This window comes from Mauremys reevesii, linkage group 8, assembly GCF_016161935.1.
Source record: "Mauremys reevesii isolate NIE-2019 linkage group 8, ASM1616193v1, whole genome shotgun sequence".
NCBI classification, from domain to species: domain Eukaryota; kingdom Metazoa; phylum Chordata; order Testudines; family Geoemydidae; genus Mauremys; species Mauremys reevesii.
In genome coordinates, this window is record NC_052630.1 from 50,636,187 (window position 1) to 50,660,982 (window position 24,796).

Here is a 24,796-nt window from a genome sequence, read left to right on the forward strand (position 1 = left end):
CGCCTGACGCTCTCTTTATAAGGGTCCAGCTGCTTTATTTTAATCCCCGTTGGGCAGCTGCTGATCAGTCACAGGTGCACTGGACTCTCTTCCCTCTCATAGGGCACAGTCATGCTGTGACAGCCGCTCCCTCACAAGGCATTGCCCTCTGGCTGAGAGAACTTGGGTTTGGTGGCTGCTTCTGCTACAGAACGTGTGTGACTTCGAGCAAGTTGTTTCTGTTCCCCTCTGTGATGCAGGGCCAGTAACACACTTCCTCGGTCTGGCCTGTAAAGGGTTGTCCAGGCCTGTCTCTTGCTCTGTGTTTGTACAGCGCCTGGCACAATATACATAAATAATAATCAAATATCTGGGCAGGGGAGCCTTCACCAGACCCTCCAAACGACGTGTCTTGTTCTGACCATCTCTACCCCTTAGCAAGCTGATGTCTTGCTTTCACCTTGTTCCCTATGTTGTGGTCCATACTGGCTCCTGTGGCTTAGCCCCTGGGTATCTTATATGGCTGAGAACAATCCATCAGGAAATAAAACGCCAGCCTTTCATCGTAAGAGCCAGCAATGAAATCCACCACTTGGTATCCCACCCGTCTGTTCCAAATGCCTACCATTAAACTGCCCCACCAGGCAGCCATTCGCGGCACAGACCAACACAGCATTCTTATGCTGCGGTCTGCAGCCGGTGTTCTGTCATCAGAGTGGGGGGCTCAGGGAAACGGCTGGTGTCCGGACTCACAGGGCGACATTGGCCAGAGGGTGTGAAAAGCTCCCCTCCACCACTCTGCTGGTGCACCTCAGCCCTGACCTACAGCCCACTACTGGTCCAGTGCTGGGCATCCACACCCTGCTCCGTTGTGGGTAGAGAAGCCAAGTCAATCTCCTCGTGTGGTTGGAGACTGGGCTGAGAGGCTCCAATGTAAACCCTTCCTGAGCTCTGAGCTTCATGCCGTAGGTGGAGGGAGCTCGCTGTGGAAGGGGGAGGGGCAGAAATGGTGAGTGGTCGAAGGTCCAGTTCAGATGCAATAGAAGGAACATGGGAAGAGGCCAGAAGGGTGGTGAGGTCCCCTTGCGAAATCCCGGCCCATGTGGTCTCAGGCAGCAGGGTGACCTTGGAAAACAAACGTAATTCAGAGGCCACAGGGCCGTCCTTGCTGAGGAGGGCTGAGGAGTTGCTGCTCTCACGCTGGCATTGCTCTGCTACATCTGTGCCTTTCCTCTGAAAGTGTCATGCCGGCTCCCAGCCTGGAGCTGCTGTGTACAGGTCAGGCAAAGCGCTCATTGTGGTGGGCTATATAGGAGAGGGCTCAGCCTCCATCCTGGTCTGTTTCTCTGAAAATGGGAGGCCAACCGTGCACTTCCTCCTTCCCCTCCACATAGAACCCAACGTAAGTGTTTTTCCTCTCGCCCACTGGCTGCTGACAGCGTGGCCCAGAGGATGCAGCGTGAGCTGGGGAATCAGGAGATCTGCTTACTAGTCTGGGCTGTGCCGCTGAGTTACGTGGGGCAAATCGCTACGCTCTGAATTCCTTCTGTAAACCAGCTGTGCTTTGAGATCTCTGGACAGGCTGTTCTCATCCGGGCCTTTGGGGGTCACCTTGTGATTGTCGGATCTGCCCCCCTCTGCTCTTTGAAGCCCTCTGTGTTAATCTGATTGAGCTGAGTGGATCTAACGTGATTGAGGAGCATAGAGCAGGTGTGCCACATACAGTCAGGGGACGGGAAGGGAATCTCCTGGTCCCTGTCCTCCCCACCCCCACCCCGATGCTGCACTTGGGATGCAAACTGTGGCTGGTTGAAGCCCAGTCCCCGCCCTGGGCTCTCCTCCCGCAGCCTGGCAATTATAACCCCATCTCTGGCAGCGAGTGTCCCCGCTGGGAGGGGAGAGGGAGCCGGAGCGAGGTTAGCGCCTTCCTGTTAGTTATGGGAAATTGGCCATGCTAACGAAGCCGAGCTGCATCAGGCTGGAGGCAGAGCTGCTCAGTGTCAACAGGCCAATTAGCACACAATTATTTCCCCTTTCTCCCAGCGCTGCCGGGCCGCCTGTCTCTCGCGCTGCCGCAGACACCCTCGCTCGGGACTGCTCTGCTGGCCTGGCTGGCTCCTTGTTGGCAGGAAGGATGGCCCTGGGCCTCTGACTTACATTTGCTTTCCAAGGTTGCCCAGCCTGAGACTACCTGGGCCGGGATTTCACAAAGGGACCTCAACCACCCTTCTGGCCTCTTCCCGTGTTCCTTCTATTTCACATGAACCAGACCCCTGTATTGCACCTTCGCTGCTCACCATTTCTGCCCCCTCCTGCTCCTTCTGTGGCCCTGCCTGGCCTCCAGGAGCTGAGAACAGAGCGTGGACTATTAGTGCCGAGTTGGCTGATGGCTGATGGGGCCACCACCAGCAGACGCTGCCCTGCCATTGCTGGGGGTGGGTTCTGGGATGTAATAGGTCCTTTTCCTTCCCTAACTACATATCTGGTGTGCCAGGCTTCCTGGGATGGGAATTGGCTAGTATCCAATTTCGCCCTGGCAATGCAGTAGGGCAAATCCCCTCACACGTGCAATGACTTCAGCAAGGGGACGAGAGTTCTGCGTGGCCTCAGGACTGGCACAGCCGGAGGTGCTGAGAGTCAGGCCTGCAGTGCCCGGGTAGAGGAGCACAGAGCCCAGCACTGGCATAGGAAGGAGTACGGGTCAGGCCTGACAGAGCTCTGCACGTTTTCAGCTGCAGGCTCAGACCCTAACTGCTGAGGTGTGATGCAAACGCCGGGTCCTGCCTCACTCACTCTCTTACTACCCCCTGTTCTCGCAGGTAACTGAAACCCGGACGGGCCCTCTAGGCTGCAGCAACTACGATAACTTGGATTCGGTCAGCTCGGTTCTCGTCCAGAGCCCTGAGAACAAAGTACAGCTACTAGGTGAGGACGGCAGCCTTCCTCCTTTCATCCCCCACGCCTAGCAACGGCCAGAGCCAGCCGCTACAGCACTCATTGAGGGAGGGAGAGGCCAGTGGGAGAGAGGAGGGATACTGAAGCAAGGATGGGTAGGGCCCCAAGTAGAAGGAGGGGGAGAATGTACAGGAGTTAGGTCAAAAAAGGGCCCCATTTACTCAGAATGCCCCGATGTTGGGGGGCATACCCCGTGTCATAGGTGATCCCAATAGGTTAGATCATGTCTTCACTGCATGCTGACTCCTATCAGGGCCCAAGCATGCACTGCCCCACTAGTCCCAGCTGGGCCCTGGGCCCCTATAAGGTTGGATGGGAAGGTGCTTTGGAGGGTGGGGGAGAGAACTGCAAAGTGGGGGTGGCTGGGGTTGGGTTCTCCAGGCCAGCCCTGGAGAAAGAACAACCCTGCCCCGGCTGCCAGAACCCTGAGTGGTGCAGCAAGCCAAGCTCAGCCAGCCCCACAACACAGGAGCTGCAGGAGCTGCCACTGTGGGATGAGTGCTGGGTAGGATCTCACCAAAACCACCCCAGGGCAAGTCTGTAACCAGGGCAGGACAAGTGGGGCAGCTGCCCAGGGCGCAAAGCCACAGGGGCGGCTCAGACCAGTGATGCCAGGTGGCATGGAGCTCAGTGGGGCCAGCAATGCCAGGCAGGCTCGGTGGGGCCAGCCCCACAGTGTGGGAGCACCACCTCCACCCCCAAGTCCCCTCAGTGGGCCACCCAGCCTGTCTGGGTCGGGGGGCACAACCATGAAATCTGGGGGAGCATGTGACCCCACATGCTCCCCCACACGTCGCCTCTGGTAGGGGACAGAAATACGCTTGCTCGCTCCCAGGCTCTGGGAGTCTTCACTGGTCACAACAGGCCATAACCAGTTACAAGGGGTCCTGAGCCCCAAAAGCTTGAGAACCACTGAGCTGCAGTACCCAGCACTGAGGGGTAGAGCCTCAGCTGGTGTCAATCGGCAGAGCAGCCCATGGAGCTATTCTGAGTGAGCCCGGTGGAGGCGCCAGCCCTGGATGTTTGCCTGGACCGGATCCAAATTACTGCAGATTCTTTGGGTCTGCAAAGCTAGGCAAGGGATCTCCCAAGAAGAGGCTTCCTGGTGAGATGTCCGGCACTTCCAGGGTCAGTCTCGGTCAGCACCCATAAACAAAGAACCCACGTAGAGAGCTGGGGACGGGACCCGGAAAAAAGTGAATTCAGCTTTTCCAGCTCTCCCAAAGGTTGAGGGACAGGGCTGAGTTTGGGGATGAAGGTGCCAGTCATTGCTCGGTTTAACCAAATTGGTTCAACCACCTCTGTCTCTGAAATGCCAGGAGAGACCCTGACCCCTGGGAGTCCCAGCCTGTTTGGCATGTTGAATGAGCATTTGCACTTTTGTAGCTTCTCTGAACTGAGTCTCTGCAGCTGTAGAAATCCATCCCTTCCTAGACCGGAGCTTCCACCCTGACGGTTATTGGGCAAAGTGAGGAGAGTCCTCAAGGCCCAGATCACATCACGTCTGATGCTCCAGGTCCAGAACCTCCACGCATGGAAACTGGTGTAGCTCCACTGCGGTTGATGTAGCAACATAAATATTGCAGACTCTGGGCCAGAGTCAGCCCTGGTATCAATGGATGTGGCTCCACTGCCGTTTGTAATGCTGAATTTGGCCCAGATCCCCGCAGATGGGAAACACAGAGCGCTGAGTGCTGGGGTACCTGTGGGGCGTCTGCTTGCCTCACCTTTCCTGGGACTCTCCCTTTGTGCAGGGCTGCAGGTGCTGCTGCCCGACTACCTGCGGGAATGCTTTGTGGCAGCCGCGCTCAGCTACATCACCTGCAGTTCGGAGGGAGAACTCATCTGCCGGAAGAATGACTGCTGGTGCCAATGCGGGCCTGGCTTCCAGGATTGCAATTGCCCTGAAGCCGACATCCAGGCAATGGAAGACAGTCTGCTGCAGATCCAGGATGCCTGGGACAATCACAATAGACAGTTTGAGGAGTCAGGTGAGGCCAGGAATTTGTGAGCTCACTGAGACCCACTCCTCTTACTGAGACTGCTGTGCTGGAACAGACCAGTGACCCTGCTAGTCTGCTGTCCTAGCTCTGACAGTGCCAGATGCTTCCCAGTAGTATTAGCTAAGCTATTAGCCAAGATGGGCAGGGACACAACCCCATGCTCTGGGTGCCCCTAAACCTCCAATTGCCAGAAGCTGGGACTGGACAACGGGGGATGGATCACTCAATAATTGCCCTGTTGTCTTCATTTCCACTGAAGCATCTGGTACCAGCCACTGTTGGAAGACAGGATACTGGGCTAGATTGGTCTGACCCATTATGGCCATTTTTATGTGGGAAGGTTTACTCCATTATGCAATAATCTACCCTCTGTGTGGAGATTTCTTCCTGACCCAGATTGTAATCAGTTTACACCTGGAAGAATGAAAATGTAGACCCTCAATGTTTATCCCAGCCAGTCTCACTGCAATGTTGTTTTCGTTATAAAATGTTCTTTTTAAATGACCACTATTTGCCTCAATGATATCCAGTGGCAGTGAGCTCCACAGGTTCATCATATGTAGACTTAAAAAAAAAATTATTGCCTTTTAGGGTGTCCCCTTGTTCTTTTGTTATTATGGGATGGGGTAAACAGCAGCAGCTGGGATCACAGCCACATCTGTCCCCTTGTCAATTTTAAACCTGAATTCAGTACTGTTAATACTTCGGAGGCAGTGTGGCTAGTGGACAGGGCCTGGACTGGGAAGCAGAACTGCCCAGAGGGACAGGGAAAAGAGAATTACAAAAGATGCATGAAGTGGGATTTTGAAAGCAAAGGGGGTTCTTGCATTTCCCTCTTTCTCTTGGTAATCTGGGTTCAGATCCTGAAAGTCGCCCAAGTGGAAATGGGTAGAGGGGGTCTCTGTCTCTCGTACTTATCTGAATCCCATTGCTATAGTGTTTGACAGCTTCCCAGAGACGATTTTTGTTAATTACAAAGGGCCAGATTCTGGCAGCCTCCCTCATAGTAAATAGCACCTTACAGCCTGATCCAAAGTCCATTAATGCCAATGGGAAGATTCCCACTGAGATCACTGGGTTCTGATCAGGGCATTAAGCCACCAAAGACCCCATTGAAAACAATGGGACTCTGGAGAGTAAAATGCCATTCAGTCTGAGTACAGGTGTCAGCCCATGGCACCCTAACTTCAGGCCCCGTTGGTGATCTCTGGCATGACATAGCTAAGGGGGCTGACGGTCGGGAGCGCAGGGCAACTGGCAGAGCTCCGTGTGTCCAGGACTGAAACAGCTGGTGTGGTGGTTTGCAAGGAAGGTGCAGTGGCAGAGCTGTTTGGGTCCCCATGACTGAAACAGCCAGTCAGGAGTGAGGTGCATTGGCCTAGCTGCATGGGAGGAGCATGACAGCTCAATGCCTGGCTTCGACTAGGGCTACCAGCCTCTCCACTAACACCACGTGCAACGGAAGATGAATCCATTAGCTCCCAGTGTAGGGGAAATGACTTCAGAAATCTCTGCCTCGGTCTCCAAGTGGTCTCTCCTTTCCACCAGGGACACCATCTAGGCCTAGCAAGCAGATTAAAGGTACAATCCCACATGGGCGTTGAGCCATCCCGACTCCAGTGGCAGTCAGTGGGAGCAGAGGGCTGTCAAGAGACATGCACAGCGCCTTGGGGAACTGGCCCTGCCCCTAGGAATTCAGTACCCTGAGGAGTGTGTGTTAGAGCTGCTGTGGCAGGATGTCGCAGGGAACCAGCGCCTCTTTGGTTAAGTCTGACAGGGGGAACCAAATGGTACCTGCCTTGCTCTTGCCGGGGGGACCTGCTTGAGTCCCAAGGGGGACTTGTGTGCAGAGAACTAGCGTGAGGTCTGGTTGGGAAAGGTGGGAACTGTCTGAATGTGAAGGATTGGCGTCACGGCTAGAGCATGCAGCGGTCACTGGTGACACGTTCTCCACCAATACATTCGGGGGGAGGGATAGCTCAGTGGTTTGCGCATTGGCCTGCTAAACCCAGGGCTGTGAGTTCAATCCTTGAGGGGGCCATTTGGGGATTGGTCCTGCTTTGAGCAGGGGGTTGGACTAGATGATCTCCTGAGGTCCTTTCCAACCCTGATATTCTATGATTAACAGCAATAGAACATGGTCTAGTGGATCAAGCATCTAATTGGGACTCAGGAGACCCTGGTTCTATTCCAGGCTCCTTTCCTGTGACCATGGGCAAGTCACTTCACCACATTCTGCCTTGGTTTCCCTTCCAACCCCATGTCTGTCTGATCTAGTTAGAATATCAGCTCTCTGGGCAGGTGGACTGTCTCTGACTCTGTATGTGCAGCACATGGGACCGTGATGTTCATTGCCTACCCTTAGGTGGTATGAAAAAACAATAAATAAAACTGCATTAAATAAACTAGTGGTATTTCATTATAGAAATGAATGAGACCTTACTATTAGTCTAACCAGGTAGTGTGACCTAATGGATCAAGCCCTGGCCTGCTATTCAGGGTCTATTCCCAGCCCTGCCACTGGCCTGCTAGGTGTCTTTGTGTAAGTCATGTGCCCAGTCTCTGCCTCAGTTTCCCCAGCTGTAGAATGGGGATAATGATTCAGAGCTCCCTTGTAAAATAGCTTAAGCTCTAGTGATGAAAATTGCTAGATGAGAGCTAGGTATCATTATTATAATTCTGTCATCTATACTGCACTAATACTTAGAGTCTCATGCATTGCTCAAAACCCCCTTGTGCTAGGCACTGGCCATGTACATAACAAAAAGATGGGCCCTGCCACAAAGAGCTTACAGCCTAAATGTGTTTTTCTTTGAGGGAAACGGTGTCTAGCAACTCCAGCTAGGACATGTCCCAAGTTCTAATCCTGCCTCTGTAGCCCAGGGCGAGTCAGTTCACCCCCCCTGCCTCAGTTTCCCCAGCTGTAAAATAAGGACCATGCTCCTCCTTTTAGCAAATCTACAAGCTATCAGAGGCCAAATTCAGAGTTGATGTGATGGGGTTGGGAAGGGCTGGTGCCTTGGGGGCGGGCGGGCTCTGTCCCACCAGTCCTTGCAAAGAACCCCTGTGCTAAGCCCATTTGCATGGGCGTTGTGCAGGGGCCACGTGTTTGGACTGGTGGCTAAGCCAGGGGAAAGACTCTAACCTGGATGATAGGCCCCACTTGAGGGTGACTCCAGCCTTATGAGACAGCTCTTCCTGCATTGCATTCCTGCTCTGCTGACTTCCCCTTCTCTACCCACAGAGGAGCTCCAGTCCCTGGTGAAGAGACTCCCGGAGGATCACTTCGTGAACATGACGACAGTCTCCCAGTACTGGGCAATGGACCTCGACGTGCAGCATCGCTACCAGCAGCTGGGCACCAGCCTGAAGCTGCTGCTCAAGAAAACCCATCGAATCATCCGGCGTCTCTTCAACCTCTGCAAACGCTGCCACAGGCAGCCTCGCTTCAGACTGCCAAAGGAGAGGTACGGTGTCCCCTGGCGCCAGCTCTCGGCTGGGTGGGACAAGGCCGGGGATCACCTGGCCCAGTTGTTATGCACTGCACTGACCAAACTGGGACTAGAAGGATGACCGCCCATCTCCTAATGTGTCACGCCATGGAAGCGTTCCCCAGAGTGCTGGGGACCTGAGTAGAGAAGCCAGCCCTTGGCAACTGAACTGCTTTGTCCCCTTAGTGCTGGCTCTTCCAGGCTCGGGGTGGTGTCATGGGGATCCTTGCCTGTGCCGTGGCTAACCTGAGGACTCCAGTCTCCAGGGCTGGTCCCTCTCCCCAGAACAATAAATATATCCAGGGGACAGGCCACCACACTGTCCCTTGGGAAGAGCGGTAGCCGTGTTCACACTGGCACTAAGGAGCCTTTTCTCTCTTGCCTCCTTCTCCTTTAGATCTTTAACCTACTGGTGGAACCGCATTCAGTCCTTCCTGTACTGCAGTGAGACCACCCCACCGGGGACTTTCCTGGAAGACAGCCACAGCTGCACCTGCCCTTCCGACCAAGTCTCCTGCCAGGGGTCCATACCATGTGCCTTGGGCGACGGGCCAGCCTGCGCTGCCTGCGCTGAGGAGAACAGCACCCGCTGTGGGACCTGCAACCCAGGCTACGTGCTCAGCCAGGGCTTGTGCCGTCCAGAGGTGGCAGAGTCCCTGGAGCACTATCTTGGCCTGGAGACGGACCTGCAGGACTTGGAGCTCAAGTACCTCCTCCAGAAACGGGACAGCCGCATTGAGGTGCACTCCATCTTCATCAGCAATGACATGCGACTGGGGAGCTGGTTCGATCCCTCCTGGAGGAAACGCATGCTGCTGACCCTCAAGAGCAACAAGTACAAGCCAGGGTTGGTCCACATCATGCTGGCCCTCTCCCTCCAGATATGCCTCACCAAGAACAGCACCCTGGAGCCAGTCATGGCCGTCTACGTCAACCCGTTCGGGGGCAGCCACTCAGAGAGCTGGTTCATGCCTGTGAAGGAGGAGGGCTTCCCGGACTGGGAAAGGACTAGCGTGGATGCCTCAGCCCTGTGCCAAAATTGGACACTCACCTTAGGAAACAAGTGGAAGACCTTCTTTGAGACAGTCCATGTGTACCTGAGGAGCCGGATCAAGTCTCTGGATGACAGCTCCAATGAGACTGTCTATTATGAGCCCCTAGAGATGGTGGATCCATCTAAGAACTTGGGATACATGAAAATCAATAGCTTGCAAGTCTTTGGCTTCAGCATGCCATTTGACCCGGACGCCATCCGGGACCTGATCCTTCAGCTAGATTACCCATACACCCAGGGCTCCCAGGACTCGGCCCTCTTACAGCTCATAGAGATCAGGGATCGGGTGAACCGGCTTTCACCGCCTGGCAAAACCCGGCTTGATCTTTTCTCTTGCTTGCTCCGGCACCGGCTCAAGCTGGCCAACAATGAAGTGGGAAGGATCCAATCCTCCATGCAGGCCTTCAGTGCTAGACTACCAAGCCCCATGGAGTATGAGACTGGCAAATTGTGCAGCTAGCCTTGGGGCACCTGGAATCTCTGAGGAGGGGCCCAAGAAAAGGGAGGGGGATGGAGAACCGTGACTTCCGAAGGCTTTACCTTAGTGCCAACCGCGTGCTTCCACGGGACACCACGTGACCAGCCACAGGGATGGCAGTCTGTGAAGGATGCAAGGAGATGCCCAGGCCATGGCAAGAGACTGCAAGGCAGCAGATGCAAATTGGTCAGAAAGGGGAGCCAGGCCTAGGGAGATAGGGTGCTCACCTTGGAATGGCTTGTATTCCTCCCCCTTCCCAGTCACAAATGACACTTGTGACCAGGCAGAAAAATCAACAGATTATTTCACCTGGGAACAGACCCATGCGGGGGAGAAAGCTGGTGGGAGGAGTCTGCCCTAGAGAGGAGACATCTGGTAGTACCTCTGCCTGTGACCTTGCCTCCTGGCTTGTGAGCCCAGCCAGTACTCCACACAGAGCTGGAAGGCGAAGGAACGGGTGGCAAGACCTCAGACCCCCAGCAGGCCAGAACTGCTCAGAGCACTTCACTCCCACCCACCCCATGGGAAGAGGCCAGCTGCGGTCTTCCTCAGTGCAGGCACTTTTGTATTCTTTTTAACAGATGTTTCTACCCACATCCCAGCTTTTCCGTTCTCCGTGTCACTTTCTAAGTCAACATATTCCCTGCCTCTTCCTCCCACCCCCGCCTGCTCTCTGGCACCATTCCCTTGATGGCAGGGGAGAAGCTGGCCGATTCCAACTAGGAGGGGTCTGTGGGACAGGCAGCCCTGTCTGATCTCCCCTATTCCCACATGGAAGTGGGGAGCACTCCGCCCTCCTTCTGCATCACGGCACCATCAATGCACCTCGGTACATTGAGCCAAGACGTTCCATTGTCGACATGAGCAGCGACTGGGCACCTGGATGGACACACCTGTCGTTACAGTCAGAGGTGGAGCTTTGTGGGTAGCTTCTCCTTTGAGGTTTTTATTTATTTAATCAATTGTTGTTGTTGTTTTTTTAAAACGTATTTATTTGGGGGGAGAGGATTCAATTCTTGTCGATTTCTCCAGCCGAGATCCACCTTAGTCAAATGTATCTGGTTTAATATATTTTTTAAAAGATTGCCTTTTTGAGCAAAACAAAACAAAGTTGAAAACAACGTGGTCTCGGGCTGTGTCTTTTTGAATGGAGACGCTCTCTGGGCATGTGTGAAGAGGTGCTCAGCATAAATGTGGACGGCTACCTAGAGGCAACTATCAGTAGATGGGGTGCACAGGTGGAGATATGAACGGCCAGATGCACGTGTGATTATGTAGATGCGATGGCAGAAGGATGGGTGCGCGTAGGCAGGGAAGGACACCTGCGGGCCAGTGTGGATGTGAATTGGAGAGCCAGGGGGAGGTGGTGGTAGATAGGTATTGATGGTTCTGAGAGGGCAGGTGTGGATGTGAAATCAGAGGGGGTTGCGTTGAAGGTGGGGGGCTGTAGAGGTGAAATAACCTGTAGAGAGATCTATGCATGTCCATCCACACACGTAGCAGAAGTTCCCAACCTATTTTTAGCACGGTTGCCATGGCTCCTTTTCTGCTGAGCCTTTTCTGTTTTTTTCCTCCTCACTTCGTTTTCCCTTTTGTTTGAAGTCTATTTATAACCCTTGTACCTCTGCTCCTAGCCACACACAGATCAGGAACCGCCACTGATTTGAGCTCTGATGCTGGTTTCTCATTGTTAAATGAAGCCCTTGTCCCCATGTGTGGTTCCCTGGCTGATGGCTGCAGTCAATAGACCTTGCAGCGAGATGCTGTGGCCCAATCCTCAGCGTTGGCCAACCTTTGCCATCCCCTGAACCTGGGGGCAGCCACAGCCTATTTGAGTCCTGGGCGCAATTTAGAGGGGCCCTTGGGCTGGTGTAAGCATAAGGGATGCTGCCGTATGTGGGGAACGCCTGGAGCACAGCATGACTCGCATACTGTGCTTTCCCCCACACTGGCCATGCCCCCCACGCTGAGGGCTGCAGGAAGGTTGGTGTAGAGCCAGTTATGGCAGCTGCACACCACCGGTGGATTTCCCCAGATGGGCTGTCTGATGCCGCCCGGGGGCCCCTTTACATCACTGGAGAGGGGCTAGAGCTCTGGAGCAGGGCTCACCGCATGTGTCCCTGCAGTGTCAGGCCAGGAGCTCTTTAAATGCTTTTGTAAACCCCATGGAATCACTGTGGAGATTTACAGGGAGCCAACAGGGTAAGGTGGGTTAGTTTAAATGTAGGGGGCTGATGAATAGAGACAGCAGCGAGGGAGAGCTGGAGCTGCTGAGTCTATATTAGCCAGCACCAGCAGGCAGCACAATCTGGGGAAAATCTATACATGGAGAATTACAGAAAGGTGAGAAAAGCCCGGCCCAGCTTCTCCATATACCCTTCTACCAAGCAGCAACCCAGCCACAGGTAACACTCTCAGGCCTTCAGGTCACATACGAGCAACGTGGATCCAATCCACCATCTCCCCAGCCAGCTCAAATCCAGACGAGGTACCCGAGCCCTGCGCTACTGAAATATAATCCAAAGAGGATACACCTGTATTTGCCTGCTGCCGGCGTGCCAGCCTTTCACAGCAGGCCATAAAGTCACTGCACAGCTTTCTTTGTGGATACTGGAAACAGAACAGGGCCTTACTTCTATTAAAAATCCCTGAGTGAAGCGGAGAATTGCAGACACCTTTTGAGGGGGCACAGACCTCGAGCATGCCCCCTTGTGGCAGAGCGTGGCCCTACGGGCCTTCTGCCCCTTGCAAGACATACTCCCAGACCAGAATTCTTAGACTAAGATTCTACCAGGGAAGGGCTTTAGACCCTCAAGCTCCACCCTGGTTCTGGAAGCCTGGGTGCTAATTCAAGCAGGCATCTCCTCCTAACTTCAGGAATCCCACAGCCTCCCCCAGGCAATACTTCTGGCAGGCTTACCCTCCTGGTTTTCAAGAGTCCACTCCCTGGTTCCTGTATACGCTGGGACTACCTGTCCCTCAGATCCTTATCTCTAGGCGCTCCTTCAACTGAGTGCTGGTAGCCTTTTATCTGTCCAGGTGCTTGTTAGTTAGCTGCCAGCCAAGCAGTTAACTAATTACAGTGGGGCCAAGATGGACTCATTCTCTCATTAGAAACCCACTTTGGATAGACTGGGTCCTGATTCCACTTAAAGCCCCTGCCACTCCCTTTAATAGTTGCTGAAAGGTCCAGCTATGTCCCAGTAGACTGTACCTGCCCTCCTGCTAACTATTCCAGGTTCTCCCTGGTAGCGCACACGTGCTGCAATATATGGTGCAGGCACACCCTGGGGGGACTCACTGACCATGCAGCTGAGAGCTCCAGCTATGCTTTGGCAGTACGCACATCCTGTGTGTTCTAAGTACTTCCCAGGAGAACTCACCTGCCCTGCAATTAAACACAGCACTGGCTCCAAATGGCACTTGCTTGGTAGGCCTGGGAAAAACATTGTTTCTTTGTTGCTGAGCATTCCTGGTGTAGCCTGATGGAAGACACCTGCTCTGTGCTCCAGGTACAGCCCAGCAGCATACAGCCTGCTGGGTACTGAATGTGCCAGTTACAGCCTGGCTGAATGCACCTGCCATGCTGCTGCACCTGCCAGGCAGCCCCTCACTGTAACACACCTGCCTTGTTGCTGCAGGGGCTAGACAGACCTGGTGTAACCCACCTGCCATACAGTCCAGGTGCATTCCGTTTGCACACACCATGATTCAGGCCACGGATTCTGTGATTTTAAGAGATGGCTGCGAGCGCTTCAGCCCCAGCTGCACTAGGACTTCAGCTTCAGCCCTGTGGGTCAGGGCTCAGGCTTCAGCCCGAGTTTAACAGGCAATTTAAAAGATTCTGTACTGATGTAGTGAAAACTGCATTACTGCATGTACACTGCCGTGATTTATTGTCCGCGTTCTGCCCGTGGCTTTTAATAAAAATCCCTGTGCCAAAAGCGTAGCCTTAACCGTAATGCCCCCATCATCAGTCCAGTCCACTGGGACGTTCATGGCTCACAAGTGGTGAAGCAGAGCGGGACCAAAGGGATGTGTTCATGTCTGTCTTACTGTAGTGGGACGGTTGCCCCACACCAGGAGGAGGAAGGGTTAAAGCAGGCCAGAGGGACCCTGTGCAGATCCCTCCATTTAGAGGAGGGCTCACTAAGTGAGCCAATCAGGAGGTGGCTTGTTGCAGCGGCCAAGCAGGGCCAGCAGGGGCCATATATAAAGAGCTGCTCAACAGAGCAGAGGGCAGGGTCTCTCTGGCCTGCTAGGGAGAAGGACTGGCTGCCTAGGAGCACCGTGGCTAGAGCAGTGCTGGGCAGGGTAGCAGAGCAGAAGAAGCTTTCGGCTGACTGCTGCCAGACTAAGGCCCTGGAGGACGGGCAGATAAGGTGCTAGGGCTGCCCCCACTTGCCCTGAGGGAAGTGGCCAACACAGACTGCAGTTTGCCCTGGAACAAGGGACTAGACTGGTGGCTGGACTATAGACTGCTGGTTCCCCCTAAAGGCGGGGAGACAGCAGAGCAGGGGCTCTGTCCAGAAGAAGACTCTGGGGAGCAACACGGGTCCCAGAGAGGTGGAGACAGCAAAGCGGGAGTAATGGCGAGTGAGACACCACCGGAAGCAGGTGCCCTGCAGAAGGACTTGAGCTAATTCCAGAATGGCCAGCAGGAGGCGACATGGTGATGAGTCTCACCCCGCTACACTTACCATGCAGCTGTCAAAGCCCCATAGATATGTTCTCATTACTACCTAGAACTAAATTGTCCATCCAGCCAGACGTGTGGATGTCTGACCCACATTTACTGACTGAAGCATCAACATAACTCACTAACCAAAACTCCCAGCTGCCGCCACCCAAAGCAGGTGTACTGATATGTTGCTCCGTGACTGGCTGACTGGCATGAAAAGCCCCATTCTCCTCCACCAATAAGAATGCATCCCTTCAATTAATGACACACTGAGCAAGTGTCACCCTGCTGCAGCCATCATCCATCAAGCCAGCTGATTAAAGCTACATCAGTCATTTGGAAGCACTGACAGGCCCTGGCCTTGAGGATTGCCAGGGCTCTGACTATACTGTATTTCCCAGGGAATAGTACACCTCCTTCATTGTCACCTGCAGAACGAAATGGCCACCTTTTCATTTGGAGTTTCTTGCCTCTAAATGTCTTCTCTGTGCCGCCCCTCCAGTCTGTTGGTGGTGACCCAGCCCTACCTCCTTCATTCCTTTTTCTTCCCCTGCTCAGGGGATCGCACAGATGCCACTGTTGAGGTTGCACTGAGTTTTTCGGGTCACTCTCCTCTTTCAGCTGCCAAGAGGAGTTGCAAGGCCAGAATATAGCAGTTCCCCTTTACAACTGCTTTGCTTGTGTGCTCACAAGCCTGTAGCTGTGCAGAATAAATGGCTGCTAAGCGCCTACACCCTGTGGCAGCCCGGGATTTAATTTGCAGTTAAGGACAGAAAAGTCATCATATAAAATGACCCATTCTTATTCCGCATACTCCCCTGTGCGGCTGTAAGCCCTAACTACATACTTCGGGGCAGCTTTTCCGATGGCTTCAATCAGCATAGCTCCATTAACTTCAGTGGCGCTATGTCCATTTACCCCAGCTAGCTAGTACTTTTATCACCAGAGTATCTAAGTGCCTCACAATCTTTTTGGATGTATTTACATTATCAGCAGTGGCTCTGGCCATTGTTATCATTGTTCATATTACAATCGTGTCTAGACACCCCATTTGAGATCAGGGGCTCCCTGTGCCAGGCGTGGCACTACGTACATTAAGAGCTAGGCCTCGCCTCTCACACTCCTTAGACAAGGCAACCAAAGGAAGTGTTGTCATCCCCGTTATACAGATGGTGAATTGAAGCACAGAGAGATTAAATAACTTGCCAAAGGTATCCAGGGACTCTGACAGATGTGGGGATCAAACCCAGGTCTCCCGATTCCCAGTTCAGTCCAGAAAGTGCTGAGTACCACTCTCTGAAAATCAGGCATCCCTGTCTTATGTTGGCCTATGAAATCACGAGTCACTTCCAAAATCTTGGCCTTAATTCTCCACTTCTATTAATGCAGGCACCTTTTCACTACTACTCTGTGTGGCTTATACTTTAGCTGTAGTGTGTTGTCTATGGTGCCCCGAATGCTTTTCCTATAAATGAATCTTATGGGGTCTGGTTTTGGGGCATAGAACAGATCACAGTACTGCAAGACGCCACCCATGTGACTCTATGGTGGAAAAATAGTATGCTCTTATATTGTATTATCAGTGAAACAGTGTAATTAAATACCACATCATACAGTGCATGCACAAAGCAGAATTAGGGTTGGACATACCAGTCCAGAACGTCGTATTTAGGCTCCTAATGCCCATTGATTTCAAATGCCTCAATAGCTTTGAGGTGCTGGGCCACTATTCTATTCTGTGCAGTTTCCTGAATTTTAAGTGCTTAGCTGGGCATCTTTGCTGCTCTTTGGCATGGAATTGCCTAGGGTTTATTTATTTATTTACATTTAAAAAAACATCCCCAGGAGTAGCAATCTACAGAGCTCTGAAGGGCAGCTGGCAACTGCAATCTAAATTCCACACTCTGGAACTATTTGGCTAGAGACCTCCAGATGGTATGACCAAAGTCACCAGAGCCCAGCTGGCCATGACCAAGGCCTCCTGACTACTAAGGAAAACATCCCCTCTATGATAAAGGAAGACCCACTAATCAGCAAAAAATTAAGACTTGAGCAGCCCCTTGTTTAATGAGAGCCTGGCATGGGGAAGCTAGAGCAAGGCATAAAGTGGGCTGGTTTGCTGGGGGGTGGGGCGTACAAACAGAGCTCTGAGACTCATCCCTTACTGGTGAGCCCTGTCTGTTCTGCCAATTTTCAGCAGTGTGAATGCTGCTAGAGGGCCTGGTGTGTCCTTGGCAAGGGATGTGGCCAAAAATGGACACACCCACCTCCAATAATGGACATACTCTGAGCCCCTGACCCAATATACAGAAAGAGAGGCTCTGAAATACCTCCCCTGCCCACACAGGTTCCCGTAAAGCACCATGCCACACACACTCGCCACCCTTTCGTATGCTGCAGCTCCTCCCTGTGGATCCCTGAGCGCTGCTTGCAGGCAACATCCAGCCCCACGAACTGGCAGCTGCGGCTAATGCTGCTGCTGCTGCCACCTAGGATTAGCCCCCCATAAGGAAGAAGGCACCCGGTTGCTAGCCCAGAGGTGGAAAGCAGCAGGAATCCCAGAAGAGACACCTGAGCAAGCGCCTACTGTGCCACCCCAGAGGACCAAGTAGTGGGGGTGCTCACCGGGCGGCAGCAGCCCATTTAGGATAGTGTGCTGGGACCCTTGCTTCACTATCATGTCTATCAAATGCAGGCCTGGGGTGCCATGTCCTGCAACCTCCCCCCCCCCCGCCCTGCCCCGCCCCGCTGGCTCTAGTGGCACGAGAACATCATACATGTGCTGGGACCAGCTGTCTCAGCCCTTAAATTGCATTAGGACTCAACAGAATCCCACCCTCAGGCACAGCGCCTTTAAACTTATCCCCTAAGCTCTGAGTTCAGGGAAATAATCATCTGCTTAGCACAACCCTGGCACTGGATGTTTTAACACGCGAGGCCAGTTCAGCCGCTCACAGCAGCCACAGCTGCTGCCAGCTGATAGGATGTGTCTCTTGATGATCATCAGAGCTGCTGCTGCTGACTAGAATGTCAGAGGAAACTTTTTAAATGGCATTTTTGGGCTAACTTCAGTCTGTTCTTACACCACAGCAATAAGCTTTTCCCGCTGTTGATGTATGGAAAGCCTCAGTTTACACTACTGTAGCAGAGTGCAGCAGGGTCCCTTTGGCTCCTGCCTCTGCTAGCTCCACAAAGTCACTCTGACACCCTGGGATTAGTAACCACAGGTGCAGTTCTTTACAGGCTTGTGCCTACCACCGTTTCACAATGTACAGTTGGCCCTCCGCCATCAGTGGGCGGGAAGAGCTACTGCCCTGCTTCTACTCCCTGCCTTTTCCCTTTCCTTCTGCTCTTCCCTTGGCCTCCTTCCTCTGGGGCTCTTAAAAAGCCCCAGGCTAATTAGGCAGCAGCTGTCTCAGCCTCCTCAATTAGGGGCAGGTTATCTCCAGCCAGCTCTAATCTATCCCCCTAAATGGGAACCTGCATGACAGATGGCTGAATCAGCAACCCTTTGCCCAGCACTCTGTCACAACTACATGCTTCATATTTATATTCTAATGCATAACAGTGCCCTCTACTGGCTGGAGTGAGAATGGCTCAGCTCTATGTCATAGATCCTATATTGCTAAGCCCCAGTGGAGATTTTCCCTTGATTCCAGTTAGAGAAGAATCTTGGTTTTAATCTTGGCTCAGCCATTCAGGCAGGAATGGCTGAGCCAGATGTGCCAAGACAAGGAACCCACTGACCCTTTTCCCAAAACTCAAAGGGGCTTGGTTAATTTCCCTCCAGTATTTTTCACATTCATGTCCCTTGCATAGAAGTTGCCCCAGTTAGAAGTGGAAGGGCCTGAATAACAGGAAAAAAGGCCTGCCTACGCTATTGCTGGCTTCCCATGAAGCACCTGTGCTCATGTGATTTCCACCCAATTTCACAGACACAAGAGGCTTGCGAGCATCTGGGTATTTATCCAGACTGAACACCTGCCCCTCCTGAGGTTCACCCATGCCTAGTGCCTCCGGAAGCAGCTGCCTGCGTTTGGAGCTAGAGGGAGCCGACCGCTCTGAGAGGAAGTGGGGGAGGTGAGGAACCCCGTCGGCTAGAGGGAGGCAGTCGCAAGAGGACAGATCTGTCTGTGTCAGTAAGTCTGTTGGGTATTTCTCCAGGCATCTGGAGGCACTTTGCAGCATCTCATAGATCACATTAACCACAGCTCGACAGCCTTTATGAGCAAGTCAATTCTGAGCAATCGTTCAATGGGCTGGTAAGATCCAAGCTCTGGGAAGGATGTCAGGTGTGGGGCTCAGCCCCCCAGCTCTCTCCCATCCTGTAGGGAAGTTGCCTCCTCTGCATTCTTGGCTGCACAGGGCTCTGCACCAACTTTCCGGGCATGCTGCCACATGGGCATTAGATGCTTTTATTCCTCCCTGCTTCCACCTTTCCAGGTGCTTGGAATAAAAAGTGACTTTGGAGGCAACATACTGGCTGATTAGCCCAGCTGTCTGGCTGACAGGCCAGGGAGTTGGGGTGGGGCGGAGGGGGAAAGATCAGCAAAGCAGCTTAGCCTCCTTCTGCCCTCGCCCCAGGAGGGGTTTCAGCCATGCCAGAGACAGCGCTGTCAGTAAAGGAGGCCTGACAGCTGACAGCTTTCAGGAGCAGTTGAAGGGTTGGTTTCTCCCCCTCTTTCCCCGTTGTTGTAGAGCTCGGTGCCTGACTGGAATTTAAAGCAGCACCATTCCAAGGCTTTAGGATAAAATGTATATACGCACCGAGCTTTCACTTTGCTCCATCTCCAGACTGGCAGCTGTCCCAATCTCTAGGCAGAGACAAGGCTTCCATGTATTACTCCAACGATGGACGAGGGGCTGGGTGGGTGTGAAGCTCCCACGTGGGCCCTGAAAGCCACAGCTCTTCTCAAGGCCGGGACCCTCGGGATAGTGAGAAAAAAATCCTTGTACAAATCCACACACCACCTCCTAATCCTCGCAAGTAGGAGGAATTTGGCTTTTTTAATGCTGACAACGCTATGGTAACCCCACATAATCTATCCTGCTTCTATTATCTGTCTGTTCTCCCTATCTGTCTGCATGTTAGATCGCTAGCGAGATAAGCGAGAGAAAATATAAACAGGGTAGACAAACTATCCTATTTATATTCACTGTCTAATCTATCAGTCTGTCAATTGCGTTTATAGTCTCTCTCAACCTGTCGCTTGGGCTTCTGTTCTCCATTCATCTGTCTCACTTTGCCCATGTCTTTTCCCTCACCTCTCATCCTTAAAAGAAAAGCAGATGATTGAACACACAGAAAGGAAATGGAAAGTCGGAGACAAAAATCAGCTAGACGCTCTGTGACCCAGAAGGCCCAACGGTGGTTCACAACTTGTGTCCACAACTCATGGCAGGCCTGGCATACTCATTACACCTAACACACTGCTTTGTAGTTGGTCTCTAAAAGGAGCCATGTAAGGGATCATATAAAAACTGGTAACACGCTGGTCCCGAAAATCATTGTGTGGTGTATGTACAAAGAGATATAAGTATGTGGTGAAAATACGTTCTTAAAATGCATTTGTCAAGCAGTGCCTAAGCCACCCCTGTTCCAGACAAAGCAATGTGGTTCTGACTGCTTGAATGTGTCTCCACTGTGTGACTAAAGACAAAGAAAAGCACATTTTCCCATGCAAGGTAAACAAAACCATCAGGAGAGCAACTGGGGAAAGATGACCACTTAACACTCTTCACGGAGAATGGAGACTACACCCCCAGGACACCTTGCTGCCTCTTGCAGCAGGGTCAGTGGATTTTAGGAAGATATAAGCAAAGAGAAAAAGCCATTTTGGCACCCTTCACCTAGTGAGACAAAGTAACCAAGCACTTTGAGCTCTGTGAAGAGGCCTGGCCAAAGAGTCTGGTCAGCCATGCTGGAAAAGAGACTTGGTGAGAAACGCATCTTTGAACATGAGAGTCTAGTCTGTTCTATCAGGTTTAGTTTTAGAAATGTACTTTTACTTTTGTTTGCTTGTTCTATCTTTATTCCTTATACCTGGTGTCACTTATACCTATGACTTTTTAATAGACTTATTCTACTTTTACTATAAACCATTCAGTGCTTTGATTAAAATAGAGTTTGTTAACCCCAGTTAAGGTAATAAGCTGGTGGGTACTGTCTCTTTAAGGGCGCAGCAAACATAATTGTTTTTGCAAGTGAGTAAAGAAGGGGCTACAGGGCAGATGGCTGGGGAAATTCATGAGGTTGGGGGTCACTCTGCAAAAAGTAACTGGGCAGTGAATATAAGACTGGCCCTACTGGGTCAGCCCAATGGTCCTTCTAGCCCAGTGTCCTGTTTTCCAACAGTGGCCAGGGCCAGGTGCTTCAGAGGGAATGAACAGAACACGGCAATGATCAAGTGATCCATTCCCTGTTGTCCAGTCCCAGCTTCTGGCAGTCAGAGGCCTAGAGACGCCCAGCGCATGGGGTTGCATCCCTGACCGTCTTGGCTAATAGCCATTGATGGACACATTGGTGGAAGCCAGGGTCTGACCTACATGCTTGTACGCTGGCTGCTAGTGGCAGGGCTCTCAACCACGGCAGCATGGCACGTAAGGTCCCCAGAGCTGCAGGGCAGGCAGTGACACAACCCCTTATTGGTCTGGGTGAATCCTAAAGTGTCACATGCTTCCACTCCCGTTAGTATAAAAGCTGCTGCCACCAATGGGGACTCAGGGATAAATCTCTTGGTGGGACAAAATCACCTAAACACCCAGGGGACCGATTCTGCTCCCACCGACCTCTGCGTACTCTCATGGGAATTGCACGTGTGCCACTGGGGTGGCACAGATGGACGTGAAGTGGGTTTGGGCCCCAGGAGTGCCAATATGGCAGAACAGGCAGGAATCAGTAGTCTATCAATTTGTCCATTTCATGGCATCCAGTATTCCCAGTGGGCAAGACCCACTGCTGGTAAGGTTCAGGGACTTGCTGCCCCCTGACATGTTTGACGCCCAACGTGGAACATACTTTTCGAAGCACACTGTAATGGTCCTGATTCTCCTGGGATATTGACAGAAGCCCTTCTTAATGCTACAACTACCACTGGGTCAGGCTGGTCTTTGCTGCCCTTCAACTCTCAAAGGACAGTTTATTTTTGCCGCCCTGCTCTCCACTGGGAGATGTTGGAGGAAGTCAGTTTCATGAGAGAACGTTTACTAACTCTGGAGCTCGAACGAGCATGCACGGTGGATGTCAGCAAGTGCAAAAGCCTCTTGGGGTTGGGGAGAAGTTGCGGGTTACTCATCCAAGCTTTTTCTGGGCCAGAAGTAGAGGCTTGGTTCACTTCAAGATTACAGCAGAGATTCTGGTCAGCAATTAGTTTGCAAAAGCCACTCAGCCGTCCTTGCTGGAGATTATGGAGATGGGGCAGGGGGATGTTGTGTGCGAGGGGGGGACGGGGAAAAAGAAGGAAAGAAGAGAGGATTCATTGAGGGAAGCCCGAATCACAATGAAAAGTGAAACTCTGTGAAGCTAACTCTTGTGTACATCTATCTCTAGTAGCATAGAGAGCAGACAAGAAGAGAGGAAAATGGCCTTGTGAAGGAAACACAAGAGATCTACATTTGGTTCTTTGCTCTGCCACAGATTGCATGTACGACCTTGGGCAAATCACTTCATCTCTCATTTCCTGTATCTAGTTTAAAGGGGCTAACATTCTATTTCTCCCATCCTTTGTCTCTTTTGTCTTGATCACAATCTCTTTGGGGCAAGGAATGTGGCTGGACCTGTGAAGTGGAATTCCAGAGACCTGGATTCTAGTCCTGACTCTGCCACTGGCCTTGTGAGTAATCTTGAGCAAGACACCTGACCCCCCATGCCTCAGATTCCCCATCTGTAAAAATGGGGAGAATGACACTGACCTCCACTGGGACCGAAGGATGAAGAGCCCTAGATAAGCACTAGGTGGTATTATTATTATTATTTCTACAGTGCCTAGTGCAATGGAACAATTATTCAGATCAGGACTCTCAAGGCACTACTGGAACATAAATAAAACAGCAGATTGTGGTGTATTAGCACAGTGTCTTCTAGAACTGATTGGTCAGATGCACATCAGTCAGTAGAAGGATGTGGCTCCTGATCTAATGGAAGCTCTGGGTGCATGAACACCTGTCGCTGATCAAAACAGACCTATTGTCTTGACTGTGAGCGCCAGCTGCAAATAGCTATTTCAGGGTGAACTCGCCCTGGCTTTCCAGAATGTGCTAACTCAGGATCTTACCATATTGACTGCAGAAGCCCCAGTGCCACTGGGAAATGCTTCTTGGGGCAAAAGAGAAATCAGGGCTCTAGTCTCTTGCTGCTGACTGGATTCCCTTGGTAGCAGAGCGACCGCAGGCTTACCTAGCCTGGTGCTCAGTTAGCCCCTATGGCTCTTTGCTGTCAATCAGACAGACAGGTGCTGCTATCAGAGCAGCAGCCTAGTGCAGATGAGTGAGGGGGAGGTTGTTTACTTTTAATTTAATGACAGGAGGAAAAACAAGAACGCCGCAGACAGTTGGAGGGAATTATCGACCGCTTTTCAGGCTGCATCTCCTGGTAACCACAGCCAGGAAAAGAAAGGGGATGTGAGAGCTGATAGGACAGCAGTGGGAGAAAGGCCTTTAGTGAGTTGGCCTGGCTAGCTTTCCCCCTGGCCACTCTGACTGCCGCACTAAGCCTCCTCACTGAGGTCTGGAACCATGGGGTGGCTAGGGATTAGTGAACAGATGCTGATAATATGATCAGCCAACTGAGCTTGGACCCGGAATGCCTATGGAAGCTTTTCCAAGGTCAGAAAAAGTTTGAGCCACATTGTCCCTCCATTAAAAATATATATATGTATATATATATATATATACATATGTATATATATATATATATACATATGTATATGTATATATATATATATATATATATATATACGATGTAGTTATTTATTTCTGGTGAGTTTTGGCATTTCTGCCCCCTGGCACAAGTGCTGCTGAGGGCCAGACTGGCTGATCTTGCAAGATCTCTCCTGCCCAGTTCTGCAGAGATTGGGCTGATTATAAGGACTGAATTTTTAGGAGCTTATCCAGACTGGTTCATAGCTCAGAACCTTTTGGGGTTTGCTCACCTGCCGGCAAATGGCAACGACAGAGTGTTTCTTAAACCTTAAATTGTTGCACCCATTGCCCAGAAAGCATTATCCTCTCTGGTGACCCCCTTTGGGATATGGGAGGAGATCTGCACAAAGACCTGGTGTGATCCACAGCTTAGAAATGGAGGCCCACCTTCCAACACTGCATGGAGGGAACGGGTCATAAACACGGGACAAACTGGGCTCAGTCTACTTGTTACAGTGGCTCCTGGGCTAGATTCAAGCGCATGCAGGATTAAATTTGCAGTGAGGTAACAAAGATGCTGAGCGATTAGGGCTTTTCACAGTAACTAGAGCCATGCGGCACAGCACTGATGAAAGAGAAAATGGACTGTTGTCAGAGCAGAAACAGGAGCTGGTCGTATTAAGGTTCTAGGTGTGTCGTGGGCCCAGTGCCGAGGGCAGGGGTGGAGAGCAGCGCTGGCTCCTGTGCTGCAGGGCTGGGCCCGACCGGACTCCTCGCTCTGGGCGATGTGACTAGGTGCATGGGGTTGCAGCGCCAGTGGCAGCAGCAGGTCACCAGGCCACTCACTCACTCACATTCGGCCTGCCCACCCCTCCACCATGACGGAGGAGAGGCTGGGCCAAACTGAAGGGCACTGCAACTCCATGTGCCAGCTTGCAACGCCCCGAGCAGGGATGGGGGCCCAGCCCGTGGGACAGAAGCCACCACTGTGGGGTGAGTGCGGGGTAGGCTCATTCTCCAATTTCCCCTCTCCCCCACACTGGGTCCTCCCCTCAGCACTGGTTGGGGTGCCAGGGCAGAGGCTGGTGCTCTGGGTGGCTAGTGACCCCTCAGCAGGGCGAGGAGGAGGTGGTGGAAGAGAAGGACTCTGGCCTATGATTTGGGGCTCCCCCTCCATGCATTTGGACCTTGGGTGCGTTGTTAAAAAAAGAAGAAGTGCAGTTGGTGGGTCATTTCGCAGAAAAGTTTGGGATCTGCTGAGCTAGTGGTTAAACCACAGGCCCAGCAATAAGACAA

The 24,796-nt window shown here is 52.2% G+C and overlaps 1 protein-coding gene across 2 annotated transcripts in view; it reads left to right on the forward strand.

Moving 5' to 3' along the window:
- The window catches only part of BRINP2 (BMP/retinoic acid inducible neural specific 2), a 55,581-nt gene extending 44,527 nt beyond the window's left edge, over positions 1 to 11,054 (forward strand). For both annotated transcript variants that reach the window (XM_039485648.1, XM_039485649.1), the window contains exons 5-8: positions 2,799 to 2,904; positions 4,689 to 4,925; positions 8,182 to 8,404; positions 8,826 to 11,054. In XM_039485648.1, coding sequence (XP_039341582.1) covers positions 2,799 to 2,904; positions 4,689 to 4,925; positions 8,182 to 8,404; positions 8,826 to 9,942 — 1,683 coding nt within the window. In that variant the 3' untranslated portion in view covers positions 9,943 to 11,054. The remainder of the gene's footprint in view (positions 1 to 2,798; positions 2,905 to 4,688; positions 4,926 to 8,181; positions 8,405 to 8,825) is intronic.
- Positions 11,055 to 24,796: the final 13,742 nt, after the last annotated feature.